The sequence below is a fragment of the Lissotriton helveticus genome, chromosome 2_1 (assembly GCF_964261635.1).
Source record: "Lissotriton helveticus chromosome 2_1, aLisHel1.1, whole genome shotgun sequence".
In the NCBI taxonomy this organism is placed as follows: Eukaryota; Metazoa; Chordata; class Amphibia; order Caudata; family Salamandridae; genus Lissotriton; species Lissotriton helveticus.
The window spans coordinates 899,309,626-899,328,866 of record NC_136059.1 but is presented as its reverse complement, the minus strand read 5'-3'; the positions used below and the strand labels follow the sequence as shown (position 1 = coordinate 899,328,866).

The following is a 19,241-nucleotide window of genomic DNA, read 5'->3' as shown; positions in this document are numbered from 1 at the left end:
TCCCTGAGCAGCATTTGCACCAAAGAATTCCGGCCTCCTCACACTGAGTGCTCCATGGGTTGGTACTTGGTGATCTTGCTTGAGGTCCCCTTGTGACTCCTGGTCATTGAGCCTGGTGAGTCCCGTGGACCTTGCTGGTCTACACCGTAACCTGCCTGACCTTCCTGCGTGGGTTGCATTTGCCAAGGCTTGTTGGTTCTCCAGCTGTACACCAACGCGGCAGCATTCGACATCCTTCGTAGGACAGCTCACATCTGGCTCCTGGTTGTCGTTGACATCTCCTGGTACTCGTGGCTGCAGAGTGAAGCATCCCTTCTTTGCACCTCAAGCACCCGACATTCGTGTGCATTCGTCCTACCGAGCCCCTGGTCACTCTGAAATGACCCAGACCCTGTCCCCTCTGCTTTCAGGTTCCTTCCTTCCAGAATCCAGGCTTGGTGCCACCGGACCCTTTTCACCTTCTCGGCAGCAGTACTACTTCGCAGCCCTCCATTGAGAACGACAGCGGTTTCCGACACCACTGCAGACCTATGTACCCTGCTCCTCTGGGAAAGGTAACCCGGGTACTACGGTATCCACGGATAAGGTGGCTCTCCATCCTCCTAAGTTCCAAAGGGTTTCCTCAAACTCCTCCTAGAAAGGGCCTTAAACTGTAAAATTGCAACCGCGACTTCCCCATAGAATTGTACGGAGCCCGTGGTTGTGTTAGCACACAGCACCCGTCCTTCGTGGGGTCCCTATCTACTCACCTTGGGTGATTCCTTGGGGTCCCAGGGATTCTACGTGCTCCAGACCTTGTCTTGACCCGAGTTGTGATTGTTATACCATTATTTTAGTATATGGTTTGGCCTCCCCCTGGAGCTCACTGTGTATTGTGCTACTTACAACTGTTCTATTGATCTCGTATTGTGTGCTTTGTATTCTATCCTCATGTTGAGGATACTAGAGAGTGTTATAATAATAAATACATATTTTTATATAACTACTGTGTGGTTTCTCCTTTCATTTAATTAATTCAGGAGGTGATCTTCTGTTAAAACAAGCTGCCTTACATTCCTTAAAGATTAAATCTGAAGGCTGCTCTCCACACCTATCACTAGGATAGCTTTCTAAAGGTCATCTTTAAACTCATAGATCAAAAGGGTAATTTGGAATGGTGCATATACCAGGCCAACTTCTCACATTGGTGTGCAGCTGTTGGGATTCAAGCCTGCATTGTTTTAACAGATACATCTGTTTGGATTGATTAACTGCAAACCACTAAAGTATTAAGCACATATAATACTTAAAGATTAGAATAAGTAAGTTCTACTGATCATAGGGTTGGGTAAGTTAAGGGTCTAGCACACCCTTTCTCCAACCTAAGAGAGTTTAGTTCCCACTAGGTTAGGTAGGTGCATACACCATGCCACACTAGTTATGTATTCTAAAGGAGAAGCCCGTGCCTCTCTGCCTTCTAGGTAGAATGGTTTTGGATTCCAGGAAGTGAAAGCCATGTGTGTTTCTAGGAAGCTGAAGACAGGGAGAACTGCCAATACCCAAAGTCTCATTGAGGTGTTACTCTTAGATGACCTTAGGAAGGCCCCAGGGTCAGATGATGGAGAAAGAGTGGGTGGTGCAGGGAATGAGAACAGGACGGAAAGTGAAACCTTTTGTGACCTAGACTCAAACCCTGGCCAGGAGGATCAAGATGATTCCCCCCTGGACAACTCAGGTCTTCAGGAAGAGGGTGGAGAAGGCCCCAGTGACCCTCTCTTTACTCCTCCTGGAAGAGTGCAAAGTTTACGTAGGAGATCTAGATCTCCCTCTGCAGAATCTAACCATTCAGGCCAGTCTGCAGGGACCGCCATATCTCATAAGAGAGATAACTCTTATGAAAGACAGTGCCAATTTCTAAAGCTTTAGAAAGTCAAGCTTAGGCTCAGGCAAGAACAATTGGCCCTAGATAAGGAAGCCCTAGAACTCAAGAAGCTAGAAATATTGGGACTAGAGTCCCATGGTGGCAGCAACAGTGTCCCTAGGATTAAGGACAAGGCATTAAAACAATAAATTATAACAAACCACGCCCTAATAAAGTCCACAGTTAGTGGACAAAACATGTGGCTGTTTTATGTCATTCCTGTGAGAAATAAAGATTACCTTGGATGCAATAGGGATGAAATGGCCTAATTCACTGAGGAATATGTTACATGTGATGCACTTCACATTTAGGCTTGCTGTTTCATTGCTTTGTGTACCTATGGTATAAGTAAATGTAATGGTACTAGGAATATGCAGTGGAATAGGTTTTCATTTGTAAGTAGGTAAATGTTGCAATCAGCAGTAGGTAATAAATAGCATGTTACACATATGGACCACCATACATTGTTTATGATATACTGATTTGTAATATGAGGTAGCGATAGAAAAAAAACAGAACCAGGATATAAGGGGTTACACGTGAGCACTCTAATGAAATCATGCTGAACAGGACATGTGTGTTTTCCTCTGTAAAGCCGTTGTGTCAGGCAATCTGCGAGACAGCAACTAGTGTTACTTCACATTTCATTAGACAACACTATGGTGACAACATGTAATTTACCCTTTGCAATGATATTTAACCTGTTAATATGTGCACATTTTGGCACAGAACGGGTTAATCTGATCCCTTTTTCTTTTGCTCTGTCCTATCTAACTCTGTCTTCCTTCTGCTTCATTTCTCTCTTCTCTCCCTATCCCCCACTTGTCCAGGTATTTATGTAAGAGAAGAACACATTTTTAAAAAGTCAGATTTTTTTTGTGATTTCGATTTTTCTTTCTCATATTCTTCTTTTCTTAGGGTATGAAGGGAAGCGAAATTCTTGCCATGCTTGAAAAGGGAGACAGACTGGATTGCCCTCCAAAGTGTCCAACTGAGATGTATGACTTGATGAAGCTGTGCTGGACATACAAGTAAGTTGCATATGATTTGTTGGCATTTTAGTAAATGTCAATCCATGATTCTTAAATGTATCTCCTTTTTTTAAACAAGTGTGTGCGTTTATACTCACACTTTTTGGTTCGTTGGATATTTTTGTAGCCGTTATTTTGCTTCGTGATTTGTTTCAAAGAAGTAGATTGAATTGCAGGTTATTTGGAAAATATTTAGAATTCCTTTAATTACCATAGATGCTGTCAAATGAATCATGATTTAATTAATTGCTAAGAACATCAACGCAATAATAAAATGTGTTGGTTTAAGACATATTCTGTTCTGCTGCAATTGTTCTATTTGGGAGACGTTTTTCCCTGATATGTGAATGATTGTCTACTATATTGGAAACTATTCAAAATGTTGAGAGTTTAGATCCATGGAGGACACCACATATCATGGGAATGGATTATGACTTGATGTCTAAAGAAGAAGTGACCTCCATTCCAGACAACTCTATCCATTTATTCTAAAAATTAAACACTAATCTCTAATCTTAAATATCACAACAAAAGATCAGACGAGCGCAGCGAATACAAATAGCTCTTTTTTTACAATAACAATGACCCCATATCAGACATAAAAGTAGGCTGGTGCTTGATCAAGCGATGAATAGCAGCATGATCACCATTCTTGTGGGTCCAGTTGTCCGTTCTTATGAAATTCAGTTAATGAAAACATTTGATAGCAATTAACCCAGAAGGTCAATCGTATCACTCCTCCAAAAATGTTTCAGCATGTTAAAAACTGTTGGCTGCCTTCCTCAAGACAAAACAACACCAATGACAGATATGTAAATATCACTGTCGGCACATTCTCAAGAAATTGTAACCATATGGGTCGCCATAGATGTTGCTTAATTTTATTTTGTTCATTAAATTAAATAACAAAGATGTACATATTTTCTTGGTCTTTTCTTTGATGTCCACAACAGTTCTTACTGGGCACTGTTTCAATATTTAATTTATTTTCCATATTGAGCCCTTCTAATTGATTTCACTAATCAACAGAATGTGTGAAAGGGATATCTAACCTTCCCCTGAGAAGTCATGTGGTGATAACGAAAAGGTATACTGTTGTGTGTGATCCACTGCGATTGTAGAAGTTGTGCTTTCTCCACAAAGGCAGAGCAATCTCTCTTCCAAGGTGTGTGTTTGGATATCATTGGTATGCATCTCAAAATTCACCTATATAGGCTGTAGGGCATGTGCTATTGGATCCATCTGACACTTGGTACAATTCCCTTTGCATAGATGAGTCCATAAACCCAAAGGAATACTTTATGGCTATAGTTCAGGAGATGGCAGCAGATCAGTTCTAAGGCACCTGGAGAAATCCCTGCCCACTAGTTAGAAGACATCAACCAATTAGTAACTTGGAATTTGTCAAAGGAGGCACTACAGGGGACAAGCAAATCAAAAACCTAGAGGTCACCCTCTCTGACGCTCTCCTTACTAGGCAACAATTTAGGGGGTCATTAGGATGACTTTGTCCGCCCGTCATCCTAGCGGTGAAAGGGACCTCCCGCCATAAGGGCAGCGGTCCCATGGCCAGCATTAGGATGCGCATCCAACATTCCTACCATTGTGGTGGGCGGTGCACTCAGCACCGCCCGCCACAATGGCAGGAAGGCACGCTGTGCACTTCCATACACAGCATGGCAGGCACCGCGTGGTGCCTGCCATGCTGTGCAAGGAACTGCTGGCTCCCATGTGCACCCCCCGGAGTCCGTGGGGGCCTGCATCGGGCCCCCAAAACAGACTCCGCATGCCTTTCTGTGGCGGCATTGCCGCCACGGAAAGGCATCTGAAGCAGCCCATACTAATATGGCTGGCGGTGTCTGATAGACACTGCCACCATATAAACCCTTTTCCGCCCCGGTCAGAAGGCGACCGGGGCGGAAAAGCGGCGGACGGTCTTTCCGTCCGCCGCGGACCCCCCAGCCAATATTAATATAGCGGGGGGGTCTGTGCAGCAGGGATGGCGGGCGGATTGCCCCCGCTAGGCCGGCGGTGGCTACCGCCAGCCTGGCAGGGGCAATCCGCCCGCCATCCTAATGGGACCCTAAGTCTTTTGAATAAAGGTAAGGTTTTTTTCACAACTCATACAGTAAATAAATTCCACCTGAGATTTGAATTATCAGAAAAGACTTACAAGATCTTAGATCTAGCCAAGATCTCATAATCAAATCAGCTGATAAGGGGGAGCCATTGTTCTCCAAGTAAAAGAGATTCACAATCATGAATGCCTTTGACTCCTCAATTATAAATATTGACTTCTGGTTCTACCAAGAAACTATAAAGTGAAATCAAGAAATTGATTGACACTGCCTTATCAAATGATTGGTTTTAAAAGAAAGAAGCAGATTTATTATTGAATACAAACGCTAAGCACCTTATCTTTTAACTCTTTGTAAGATTCATAAGGTAGCTGGACCACCTTCAGGCTGCACTACAGTTTCTTGGACAGGATTTATCTTGGAACCACTATCACAATTCAGTTATAGTTTTTTGAGACCACTAGTAGAAAACATTACCTTTTTTCTTAAAGACACAAAAGAGGTACCGAATTTGGTTGACCAATTTCCCTTCAAACTAGACAAATAGGGCCTGATTTACTAAGGTTTTGCTTTGCCCTTGCCAAACATCCTGTGATTCTGGGCAAATGACTTAATCTCCCCGTGCCTAACAAAAATGAATGTGTGTCCTCATGTAACGTAACTGGTGCTATGTAAAGCGCTCTGATACCGGATTCAGTTTGGGTCAAGTTCGCGCTATATAAAACTCTGCAACAAAAAAAAGGCAATGCAAGCCCTTAAGTTAAGTCCTACTTGTGGAAGTAGGAGGAGCTAGGAGGAAATGAGGAGCGAGGATGCCGCCAGCCACGCTTTCACCACTCCAACCCAACACTGCTGCTTTTTTCCCTTTTCCCATTTCTCCTCCTGGATTACTGCACAACCTTTTTGCCTGTCATCAGTCACCGAACCCAGGCCTCGTGATTGCTGTGCCATCAAGCTACCATTCCCGTAATTGGCATTTTGTGCAGACTTCATGCAGCACTTGTGTGGGGTGCTGTATCTTACGGCAAGTCCCAGCGCCAGTTAGCAGCCTGCAGTCTTGGAGGAGTCTCAGCAGGGTGTGTAGGCTGCCGGGAGGAGCTGGGAGGATCAACGAGTGGTGGAGTGGAAGGAAAGACCTTGTGAGGCCTTAACTGAATTTGGGTGCTGTATGCCATATGCATAAGCTTATACTCACACTAACAGATCGGCAGCTAGAAGACCGTGGGTGCCAGAGGGAGACTGCACCATGCAACACAGCTGAGAGGCAAGAACCATGGTGGGGCTGGAGTGGAGATTGCACTCTGTTGTTATTCCTGTATTCCCGCACTCCCCCTTCTAAATTTAAACTCAAGGACAATGATTCAAATAAGTAATTGAGACGCAGCCTGTAAGCTGCTCGTTGGTCCTGCATCTCAACTCTTTGAGAAGAGGGGGTGGAATAAGGTGCCCTTTGCTGCACTGCACCTGTTCGAGGTATTTCTGGGAGTAATGCAGCATTAGATGCTGCAGAACCAAGAAAGAGCTCGCCCCTCCCCTGTGGAAGCGGCCTGTCTAAGTTAGGATGCAGCTTGCAGGTTTCAGTGAGCTCCAGCTCTATCCTCTCCTATTGCTGCCATTTTTTGCCACCTCTCATTCCTCTGACCACCATCATTCGGTCATCCTGCTATTTGTCAGGATTTGCCTACTACTTTTGTGAAAGAGACAAGCCAAGAAGCAGCAGGTTAGGGGTCTTGGGGAACTTGAAACAGCTTTTGTGTCTTTAGGGTGTAGCAGCACTAACGTTGGATCTGGGCTTCATATATCAGCCCCTCCTTTAGTACCCAAGAAAGAGCCTGTCGGCAGTGAAGGGCGGAGTGGTGCAAGAAATAAGGGAATGTAGGGTACGTTGGATTAAGCAAAGGTCGGGCGGTGCAGAAGAGGACATTCTTGGCATCAAGATTTGCTACACTCTGGCAAAGAAGCAGCCTCCTGAAGGCTTAAGGGCTCCTGCCACAAGAGGGTAAGAGCTTATGGCAGTGGGGTAGTGGGCCCTCTTGTTGTTGTATTTGCCTTGAAAGGTTGAGTCCTTTGTGTAAACTATGAAGGCAAACATATTTACACCAGGAAGACTTCTTTCCTCCAGATATTGCCAAAAAAGCAATCAAATCCTTTAAGGAACAAAGTGCTTTGTTCGAGAATTTTAAAAGGGAATGGGACAATTCTTGCATTTTTCCTAAAATCATTTGAAAAAAATATTAATCCTACATTAGCAGTTCATGCAGGGATGAAAATGAAATCAGAGGTGAAGGAATTCCCTCAGGCCATGTTCTCAGAGGGAATGTGGGGGGAAAATAACCTGAATCAACATAAGCACCAATTGACCCCCGAAAGTGGAAATAAAAAAAGACCTTCTGAGGAGTTTAAATTTAGTGCCAGCCCTGCTGGCAACAGATGGGAGGCCCAACAAGCTAAACAGCCCCTGACAATTGTCAATCATGTTGGATTATACCTTACAACACATTTCACCATTAAAATCTGTTTCTGTGGTCTCCAGTACGGGCTCTGAGATAGTAGCATCTAAAATACCAAAAGCTCAGAAAAAGTAAATGGACTTGTTTTGCAGTACAACTAGCAATAATACATCTTTATTGTCAAATACCTCGATGAGTCCAGATTTGTTGCTTAATCCGTCTGTTAATCTTTCAATGGATTATGTTTGGTTTTCTAAGACACTGCAATGCCTTGAGCAAATTTTATCATCAATTATGAACCTATTGGAAAATCCACAGACAGTTCTGACCATATCCTGGATATCCTAACAGTAAAACATAAAGAACTACCATTCAAAATGGATGGTTAATCTAATTTGAACAGTCCAAAAAGATCTACTAGAGACTGGTATACAAGTCGGGCAACCTGGGACCAAGACACAGATGAAGGTCAAAAAACGTGTACCATTAGTAAATCTAACCCCACTGGAAGATCTTAAAGAGGTAGAATCAACTGCATGTGATGTCCTCATCAAAGAGGTAGAGGCTCTTAGTCCTGTATCTGGTCCGTGGGCAAGCAGTGAAGTCTTTCCAATCTTTATAAAACAAAAAAAGTATAAAACTGGTTTCTAAAGAACAGGAAACTACTCCCATGCCTGGTATAAGGAAGAAAAGAAGAAAGTAAAAAAGGAAGTTTCGAAGGATGAGTATAGAAGGGGTATGAAAAGTTACATTTCCAATGGTAGACTTGCAGACTGAGGTGCCAATTGATCAGTCACTAGCACTGCAGGTACTGGCACAGGTAACACCAATTACATCAAAAGATAAGGATTCTAGAAGTTCAAATACAAATAGAAAACCTGGTGGTGCTACTGTTAGTACTGAAAATCATTTGTTGCATGTTTTTTCCTCTTTGAAAGGTTGGAGAGGTGTTGTTTTTTTATTATCTGCTTTAAATCCTACTGCTAAATTTAATGATCCATCTATGTGGTCCGAAACCAGGGATATTCTACCTGCCCAACAAAGGCACTCACTTGGTCATCGAAAGGGAACAGAACTGTCTGAGGCATTGATGACACTTGAGTTTATTGTTTTGTTTGATTATGATAATATTATTTCAATAAATAGATCTTTCCTGTTGAATTTTTTAGCACAAGTAGACCAGTTAAAGATGGGTTGTAATGAATAATTGTGGGTCTTTTTTTATAGCTAGGGGGATTGATATTGTGACCTGTTTTCCAAAATCACACAAGCCTACTTTGAATAGTTACATATATTTGAACAACCCTAGCCCTCTAGAAAATTGTACAGTCCCTGCAAGAGGAATTGGCGCACAATTCACCATAGCCTCCTGTAAGGCAGGTACTAGAAGGGTATCTCTTGTAGGTCAGAACTTCGTCCCTGTTCTTAGGGAAGATGATGTATCACAATGTCACTGTTTGGCGGGGGCACAAAACAATGATAAGGATCTTAGGCGAACTCCCCTGAACCAGCCTGTTTAACAATTCTATCAAAATCCTCTTCTAGAATTTAGTGGGCTGTTCACAAAATGTGGAGAAAATTAGGAATCTAGATCCCTTAAAACCAGACATTATATGTCTTCAAGAGATATGGTTAACTGGGACCCTTGAGGTAAAACATGAATATTTATCATTTGGCTTTGTCTGCCTTCCTGAGGCTGCCAGACCAACCCTCCTTACTTAAGTCAATCATTGTACATAGATTCCTGAAGGGCCTTGTACATATGTTCCCACCTGCCATTTTCATTATGCCTCAGTGGGACCTTAATTTGGTTCTCGCTTTTCTCGTGTGTACTTCTTTCAAGCCCCTGCATAATTGCCCCCTCCGGCTGCCCACTATCAAAACAGTCTTCTTAGTGGCAATTACACCTGGAGGGTGAGCAAACTGCATGCTTTATCGTCCAAGCACCCCTATCTGATGATATTCACTGACAAATTGGTACTTTGCACTAGCCCCTCTTTCCTCCCGAAAGTGATAACTTCATTCTGTGTGGAACAATCTGCCACCTTGCCCACTTCCTATGCTCCTCTGCATCCCTCTAAATAAGAGGAGCGACTCCACCCCCAAGACTCAAAAAGAGCATTGTCGTTCTACTATGACCACACATAAGAGTTCCGGGTGGACTACCAACTCTTTGTAGGGTAAGTTGAATGAAACAAAGGTTGGGCAGTGCAGAAGAGGACCGTCTCACGATGGGTCATCCTTGGCATCAAGATTTGCTACACTCTGGCAAAGAAGCAGCCTCCTGGAGGCTTAAGGGTTCCTGTCACAAGAGCTAAGGCTGCTACTACTGCGCTGCAACATGGAGTCCCAGTCCTTGACATCTGTTGGCAACGTGGGCATCTCAGCACACTTTTACCAAGCATTACTGCCTACACAATCAAGTCCGCAGGGACGCCCTTTTTGGCCTCTCAGTCCTGCAGGACTTCTTAGTATGAAAATTGCCCGCAGTCTCTCCTCCACGGATGATTTTGCTGGGAATCTGTTCAAAGGTAAGGAATCTGAGGCTAGATGTCTTTATCAGATGGGCAGTTATTTACCTTCAGTAATGCCTTAACAGGTAGAGACATGATCTAGATGCAGATTCCTCACCTACTCACCCATCCTCCCTGCATTGCACACATGTTTCTAGGGTCAGAGCTGTTCCCTTTTAGTGCCTTAGTTTCTTAAGAACACACCAATGTCAGTACTCTTCATGGATCCACGTTTCTGGTGTGGAATGTCGTGGAAAGTAACTGACATCAGCGTGTCTAGATGGCATCGATGTAGGTGATGCAAATGTCACTTCCGGCGCGTGCATACCGACAAAGACACACAGAGCTGACCAACACCACCTAACAGTGCACAGTGGTATTGCTCGAAGAAAAATCTTCAGAACCCAGTCTGAAATCTGGGAAATTCAAAGGTAAGGAATCTGCGGCTAGTTTATGCTTCTACCAAATAAGGCATTGTAGAAGGTAAGTAACTCTTCCCTTACACTGAACGCCCCCTTTAAACAGTGTTCCAGATGCTTGTCCGCTAATAGGATGGGATGACAGGTAATGCAATTTATGTATGGGTGCTGTACAAAAGTTAGATCAACTTTTATTTGTTTGCCCTGCATTAAAATCCCCCAGATATATCTTTTTAAAACTTTTTTTACAAAATATGGCATTAAGTTAGTTAAACGAGCAACCCAGATGTTTTACTGTCTAGTAAATGGTATAATGTGTTGCAAAATGATTTTATTTTTCAAAATTATTTTTTAAATTTACTAAGTTTTGAATCATGTATGTTAAATTACTGTTGCTCTCCTTGTAGATCTAAATCTTTAATAAAATCTTGAAATATTTGGATTTACTAAGCCATGCAAACCCACCTTGTGTGGGTGTTTTAGTAAATCTAAGATAACGCTTTGCTGCACTGAGGTGTTCAATGGGTGGAGTGTGTGCATTCCCACGCATCCACCTATGGATTTTAGTGCAGTCCCAGATTTACAAAGAGTTGTACGCCTCCCAGACGTAGGCGTAACAAGGAGAAATATCATTATTTCTCCTTGTTACTTCCTTTTTCTATGTTCAATGCATTCAGCATCACACATGGAAAAAGGGAAATACCTATAAGGTTTTCCTTCCTGCTCAAAAACAACCCTGCCTGTAATGCAAGCACCTTTGCCCACCTGCCGTGTGGCAAGCACACAGTGTACCAGCGAAGATCGGCAGCAGAAATGTGCCATATCTTTGTAACTATGGTGCATTTCTGATGTCTCCCTTTTACGCAATTCAGCGCAGTAATTTGCCTTGCTATCCTGAGTTGCCTTGCTGCACTGCGATGCATGAACTGTTAGTAAATTTGACCCAGAATTCTGAATCAGCATTGATACAGAATACCAGTAACCTGCAGGAAAAGACATTGCAAATTATTGAGAAACTCAAATATAACACAGATTGAGATCATAAAGCACGAAGAAATGTTGTAAAATGTCTAGCTAGAATTGCACTGAAGCTGAACTATTTTTGTTTTTGAGGAAACTTTATACCTTCAGACACCATTGGCAGCACATTTGCTCATTGCTTGGTCTACCTATATGTACACATACATTTGATCAGAATCCCTACTAGAAAAACATCAGCTTAAGGTATTGCTTCATTGACAATGTCCTGTTGACATGGCATGGGTCAATGCCACAGGCAGAGGATTTTGTATAGTGGATCAGTGACTAAAATGATATTTTGAAACTTGCAAATAACATTTCCTACAATGAATCAGCCTGCCTGGACTTGGTCATCCTAGCCAGATAGTGCCTCTTTGAAACAAAAATGCATCATAAATACACAAAATAGTCTTATGGTATGAGAGCTCTCACCATTGGATACTATGGAACAATCTACCTATCAGCCAGTTCCTTTGGCTACGCTTTAATTTTACATCATTACCAGACTTTCATTACAGATAAATTTGGAAACGTGCTATCTTGCTAATAATATAAAAGGGGCAAAAAGTGAGCGAGGAACAATAACTGTAAGGTCTTGCCTGAGACCCATCAACAGTCATCAGAAGAAAGACTGATCTGTGTGACCCCTTATAGTAGAGCATCTAACATTGTAAAAAAAGGGATTAATAAACATTGGCAAACACTCAAGTGCAATAATCTGTACTTATCTCAACCCATGTTTTCATTCATCAGAAGTGCAAGTTTATGTTACGTAATGGTACACACACTAAAACAATATCATCAAACATCATTCATACTGTAACCATTGGGGACTCCCGACAGTTACTGTCCTCTACCTGTGGGCATCAGTATTGTTTGTCATCTGACAACAGTTACTAAAAGTGTCAGTTTGAATTCACGATGGATTGTCACTCAACACATTACTTGTGACTCCCAAAAATCTGATTGACATGCCCTTGCCACTTGAGATACGTGGGGATGGCCAGGCTTAAAATAAAAACCAGTGAACATAGGAGTAACATGTACATTACATACAGAGTTGGTCCAGCACACTTATACAGTAAACTATACAATTTTATATACACATGTCAATCATTTCAATGCAGAATCAATGTTCTTTTGATAATTCTTTCTTAATAAGATCTTCATTTAAGAGTCTGTAGCCAAAGCCAACGCGTTTCGTCCTTCACGGACTTCTTCAGGGCGAATTAACTCTGTATCGTGGAGTATCATGCACCAGTGTGTCCTCAATCCAGGACAGATAAAGTTTTATTTAAATCTTAGTTGGACAGGTATTTGTGTTCTACTTGTAAACAGGAAGTGATTTGCTTTCACGATGACAGAGATTTAGTTTCTTTTAGTGGACAATTCAACTCGGGATGGCAACCGGCTCCATGGCGTGGCGTCCTCCGTAGTGGCGTCGAGGAGTAACATGTGCTTAAAAAGAAATCACACTATTTACCATTCACTATCTCGAACCTGCATATACAGGGACTGTCCTACACTGGATAGTGTTAGGCAAACCATAGATTCAGAAAAAGATCCCAAACCCACAATAATACCTTACTTAACAGGGAGCAAAAATGGATACGTCAGATCCATTTGATTTTGGACTCGACTCGGAATCACTGCTATTGCTGGACCTCAGTGCCGCGTTCCACACTGTGTCCCACAATATCTTGATCAAGAGACTCTGGAACTGCATGGTGGGCCATAAAGCATATTTTCTGCAGGGGCGCACCTTTCAGGTGTCCCAAAAATCCTTACCAGTCAGAAGTGCTTCCATTGACACAAGGAGTGCCATAGGGCTCCTCCTTGATTCCACACTTTATTTAATGTGTTCATGCGACTGTTGGAGTAAATCATCGAATGCTATGGATTTACCATTGTTTCATATGCGGATGACACGCAGCTTATTATGCTGTCACATAACACGTCCCACACAGCCTCTGCCTCTGCCTTGCAGAGGTTGCAAGATGGATGGACCTGAATTGTATCAAGCGCAACGTGGTTAAGAAAGAGGTCCTGACCTTGGGCAATCAGTCAAACATATGGTCCACTGCATGGTAGCCTAAGGAGTTGTGCCCTGTCCTGTCCCCAAATCCAACATTAAGAATCTTGGTGTTTAGTTTGATGAAAAAGTGTCTTTTGACAGTCAAATCACTGCAACAGCAGGAAAGTGCTTTGGACTGCTTAAGATGTTGAGGAAAATACCATGCCTTCTGCCATATAAGCTCAACTATTGCAATATTTTGTATTTGGGAGTCACACAGGGGCAGATCAAAAGACTTCAGAGAGTGCAGAACTCTGCAGCACGTCTTTTATTGAACTTACCAATGCAGGCGTCGATTGGGGCAGCTCTTAAGAAGCTGAATTGGCTTCCGGTGAAGCAGAGATCCTCTTTTAAATCCCTGTGCTACTGTCACAAGGCATTTTCCAACAAAGGTCCATGTTATCTTCAATCTTTGATGAGACCATATGTACTATCGAGGAATTTAAGATCAGCAGGGGGATCGGTCCCCAATGTAAAGAATGTGTACACAGGAGGAAGCTCTTTTAGCCATGTGGTACCAAAAATGTGGAATGCTTTGCACCTGGTGGTTCATCAGGTTCAGTCGGAAGATCTTTTTAGGAAAACACTCTTTCATAATTATTTAGATCAGGATCTGTGGGACTTTAATACTAGTAGTTAGGCGTGTGCATACCTGTACTTAGAGCTGAGATGACTCGCATTAGGTAGCTATACACTTGGCAATTGCATTTCTATTATTATTATGGCTGCTAGACTAATTAAGAGTGCAACCAAAGTTAGTACCAGCCGTAGATGGTTCAATAATGCTTGTGCTAAAGCCTAGAAGCTTTTAAAGCTAGCACTTGCCAAATGTCCATGAGATAAGTCAGGAGTAGCTTTAGCTAGAATATTATATAAAGAAGATATTGCTACAAGAAAAGCCAAAATAAAGGTGAAGGCCTGGGAAGATCTCAGGGCAGCAAGTACATGAAAGACTTGTGAGCCTTCTGGCAGGCTGTTAACTCGCCAAGTTTGTTGGGAGAGATCTGCCTAAAGTAGAGATGTTAATCGAAGCTAATAATTGGGTGGATCATTCCTAAAAACATTTTGACCAAGGAGGCCAGTCCGCCAGTGTCCTGATGAATTATTTAGATTCTTGTGATCTAACTGCTGCTATCACCCTTAGTAAAATAACAATAGATGTTACTTCAGCCATTGAGAGTAGTCATGTCAATGGCAATAAATGAGAAAAAAACTAAGGTTATGAAAGTGAGTAATAGGTTACAGAAAAAGCAGAAATGGTACTTACAAGTCTGACAACTGGAGCAGGTCAAAACATACAGATGCCTTGGAGTACTATTCGATGAGAAGGGCTCCTTCCAGCAGCATAGGCAGGACCTACAGAGGAAGGGCAACACTCTACTGTTCGCATCCTGCAAACTAAAGAGGCCACTAGGCAGACCAAGCTATTTCCCATTGCTAAAAGTAATATCCTCAAAGTTATTACCGAGCATTTCCTATGGCAGCGAGGCACTGCGTGGTAGAGATGCAATAATTCTAAATGTAACCTTTTTTGACGCTGATGACGGAACCGCGCCGTCATCAGCCGTGGTGGCGCTGTGCTGATGACGGAGTGGTTCCGTCATGGCCCGCCGGACGTGCCTGCGCGGCGCTGATTTCACGCCTGCGCGGCACATTCTATTGAGCGGGCGGGGCCATGACGGAACCGCTCCGTCATTAGTACTGCTCACCCGAGGCTGGTGACGGAGCGGTTCCGTCACCAGCGTGTGAGCGCCGCGCGGCCCCCCCCGCCGACTTAGCGCTGCGGCGGAATAGCCGCCGCAGCGAAGGTGATAATTATTACAAAAACATTTAGATCTCTCTTCCATCTCCCCTGCAATGCCTTGCCGGGCAGACAAGGCTAGAATTTGGACTATTACTTCAAACTACCACTAGGAAAGAAGCCTATATTAAAGTTTGGAAAAGAATAAAGTAAATACTTTAAATAATCTATGTCAAGTTATTTGGCAAGAAGTTCAAACAAGCTCAAACTCTCCATCTTGGCAGTATTTAGACCCAGCGATAGGCGACTTGGCAATTTGTTCTTTATGCGAAATGTCTTTGCCCCCAGATTCCTTTAAAAATGTCATTAATAAATTGATGAATCTCTATGCTAAAAGACAAAGAGACACTTGCACACACCTGTATGATCTTAAATGAATACGTAATTCTCAAATCACAGCCCTATTTAGAGATTGGATGGCCAAGGCCGCTAAAAGACGGTTTTCTTAGAGCCTGATTTGGCCTCCTGTCAGGCGCTGCCCAGCGATGCCTTGGCTTGGGGGTCACAAAACCACTTGTTGCAGATTGTGAAAAAGTGGGGAAGAAAATATCATTCATTTTACCTGTCTCTGCCCTGCTCTACTGGAAGAGAGAAGGAAGGGGGCTGTTAAGGATGCCTTTTAATCAGTGAGGAATTGGCATGTGCAGGCAAACTGTGATTGCATGCTTTTAAACATAAGATACATCATTGAACTGTAATTTTACAAAGTACTTGAAGCTTGAGGCAAAAAATTGGACACTTGCGGGGCTATCCTGGTTTGAACGTATGTGCCCTGGTGCAACTGCACCTGCTGCACCATTAAAAGAGGCACCCCTGACTTCTATTCCCTCTCACAATCTGCCCCTCATTCACTATTTCTAACTCACTCACACTGCTTCACTGACTTCCTTTTCCTGGCTTACATTTAATCACAACTACTGTCACTCACTCTCTGATTCTCACTCTTTCACTCTCATTGGCACTTTCAAACGCACTAAACGAACACACTCAGTTTCATTGTCTCTCAATCACTCACAAACACACTTTCACTCACTCATGCACAGAGATACAACACAGAATTGTTTTTTTCTTACATTTCCTCCTTTCCTGACAACTCAGAGGCTCCATGGGCAGCAGAGCAGGAATCCGACGGTGGACATTAGAACCAGAATGCCAGTTTTAAGGGTAAGACCCACCTGAAGCCCTCTCCCAGCTTATTGATAGAGCTGGAGGCACAGTCCTATCCGAAGCAGGAGCAGGAGCAGTTCTGGGGATCCTGCCCCTGCTGTTCTGTGTGGCTGCTCCTTGAACTCAAGGATGGATTGATGTGCACCCTGACGGTTCCATTTAGCATATAAACTGTGATGTCTGAGGCATTAGCAGTATGTGCCTGTGTTGAGATCGTAGTTGACTGTGTCCCTCACATGCACAATCTAGATATCCATTTACAAGGGGCTGTGTTTTTACACAACACTATGTAGCTATATATTCCCTCCTCCTCCTTTCATCAGGAGCCTGGTGGAGAGGCCGAGAGGGCTGACCTGCACACTGCAGAGTTCATGCAAACTTGAACTTTACTTTGTGTTTGCATGAACACTGCTAAATTACTGCAAATGGGGGCAGCGGCTCTTTGTATTATGTTGTGGCTCACAGGTGGCATGGCTGCTCCCTGAAGCCACTGATGAGCCTCCCCCCATTCTCTTGTAAAGCATTCTAACTTTATCCGAAACAAAAACAAAATTCCTGTAGAAGCTTCTGTGAAATATTGAAGCAGCTTGAGGTGCATGTACTCTAACCCTTAATGAACAAGTGTTGGGGTAAAGTCGCAGAGACACAAATACATTACTACAGCGTGCACATGTCTTAAAAACTAATCTCACTGGAACTCAAGCTCAAATGTGAGTAAAACCTAATGGCTAACCTTTCAGTGAAATATTTTAAAGAAAGTCTAGAAACCATCAATCTATAAAAGATAGTCCACGTCACAGAGTATAAATAATCTGAGGTTGCCTATTCTTTGGATTGTGAGTGTGTTAAAATATCTGACCTTAATATTTGGTACTAAATTATGGGTCTGACTATAGAGGAGGCAAGATCCTGATTGAACCGCTGGCAATTGACTGCTATAAGTGTCTAAGTAATAATTGGAAATCGGTCATACATTATTGGACTAGTGTTGTAGACATTACAAGTCTAAGGGATATCCCTGGAGTGACTTATGGACAAAAATATATGGTAATATCACTTCAGGCACACCTGATCCATGCCATATATACATATATGTAGATGTATGTATGTATATATATATATATATATATATATATACATATATATAAATAGCTATATATGTATATATGTATGTGTGTGTGTGTATATATAATCACTGAAAAAAACAAGGGTTACAGGAGCGTTATAGTTAGGCTTAGATTGCACATGCACAAACAAGAGAAATTCAGCAGTTATAGTTAGCTGAGCTAACTACAAGTTGCACTCCGCAATGCACTGCTTATGACCTAACATATTACATTACTCATGACATGGTCAGTGACATCCATGATGACATCACTGACAACATCTCAAATTACATCACTGATGACATCATACAGTGACTGTGAGTGTTTTTTAACCTTTACGAATGTTAAATATACATAACAAGATGTATTGGTGAATCAGAGGGTGAATGAGTGCCTGATTGGATGATTCAATGGGTATATGAGTAACTGTATATGTGAATAATTAGGTGTCTCAGTGAAATTATGGGTGAGTGACTTGTGTGAATATCTGTATCTGTCTGTCAGTTGGTATCTGTTGGAAATGGCCCTTTTTACAGGGTTATTCTCAAACTTTTTGCCTCTTCCGCCTATTCTTTCCTGACTTGTTTTTATTGGTTTTAGGACTCTGGGCACTTTACCACTGCTAATCCGTGCTAAAGTGCATATGCTCTCTGTGTAAATTATGTTATGGATTGGTGTTTCCATGATTGGATATTTGATTTACTTGTTAGTCCCTAGTAAAGTGATCTGAGTGTGCCAGGACCTGTAAATCAAATGCTACTCGTGGGCCTGCAGCACTGATTGTGTCACCCACGTGAGTAGCCTTAAAAAGGTAACTCAGGCCTGCCATTGCAGAGTCTGCGCGCAGTTGGTAACTGCCATGTCGACTTGGCCAGTGCACACACTTGCCAGTCCCTAACCTTCCCTTTTCTCACATGTCAGGCACCGCTTAGGTAGGCCGAAGGTACCCCTGTGGGCAGGGTACAGTGTATGTGAAAGGTAGGACATACCCTTATGTGTGTTGCATGCCCTGATAGTGAATTACAGCCAATTCCATTTGTCACTATTGCAAGGCTACCTGTTCCCCATAGGACAGAATGGGAAGTTTGTTTATAACATCTTATAAACATAACTGGCCCTGGGAACTAGGTAGGAAAAAACATTTAGTATGCCTGAACTCTGAATCTAAAGATACATCTTTTAGTGAAGGTGATTTTTATGCTCTGTGTTTGAAAGTACCACATTTAGAAAGTATGTATTTTCTTGCTCAGTCATCCCATGTGCCTCTGCTGGAATGTGGATAGCCTGTCTGGGTTTTGGATGACAGAAGGCTGGGGATGCAGGGGGCTCCAGATAGTCTAGGTGCGTCAGGAAAGGGCTGAATAGACCGCTGCTGCAATGAGGGAAGGGGGAGGAGATTTCCTTGTACCTCAAAGGGCCTGGTCTGCCTCTGATAATGCTGTCTCCACCACCTGCCAGGAAATCACACCAGACAAGACAGAACTGGTTCTTGCTGGGCACAGTAACTTTCTGCCTAAGAGATCAAAGGATTTGGGGATATAAATATTGGGGCCCAGACACCAGAACTTTAGAACTCTTTTTGATCAAGAAGTCTGCGAAGAAGAGTTGGAGAAGCTGTGAGGAGGAACTACCACATTGCTGTGTGCTTTGCTGTGTTGGCCTGCAGTGGCTGTCTCTGTCTT

The 19,241-nt window shown here is 42.8% G+C and overlaps 1 protein-coding gene across 4 annotated transcripts in view; it reads left to right on the top strand.

Moving 5' to 3' along the window:
- Positions 1–19,241, top strand: part of SYK (spleen associated tyrosine kinase) — a 275,583-nt gene that overhangs the window by 243,341 nt on the left and 13,001 nt on the right. For all 4 annotated transcript variants that reach the window (XM_078675628.1, XM_078675625.1, XM_078675626.1 and 1 more), the window contains one exon: positions 2,819–2,931. In XM_078675628.1, the coding sequence (XP_078531754.1) occupies positions 2,819–2,931 (113 nt within the window). The remainder of the gene's footprint in view (positions 1–2,818; positions 2,932–19,241) is intronic.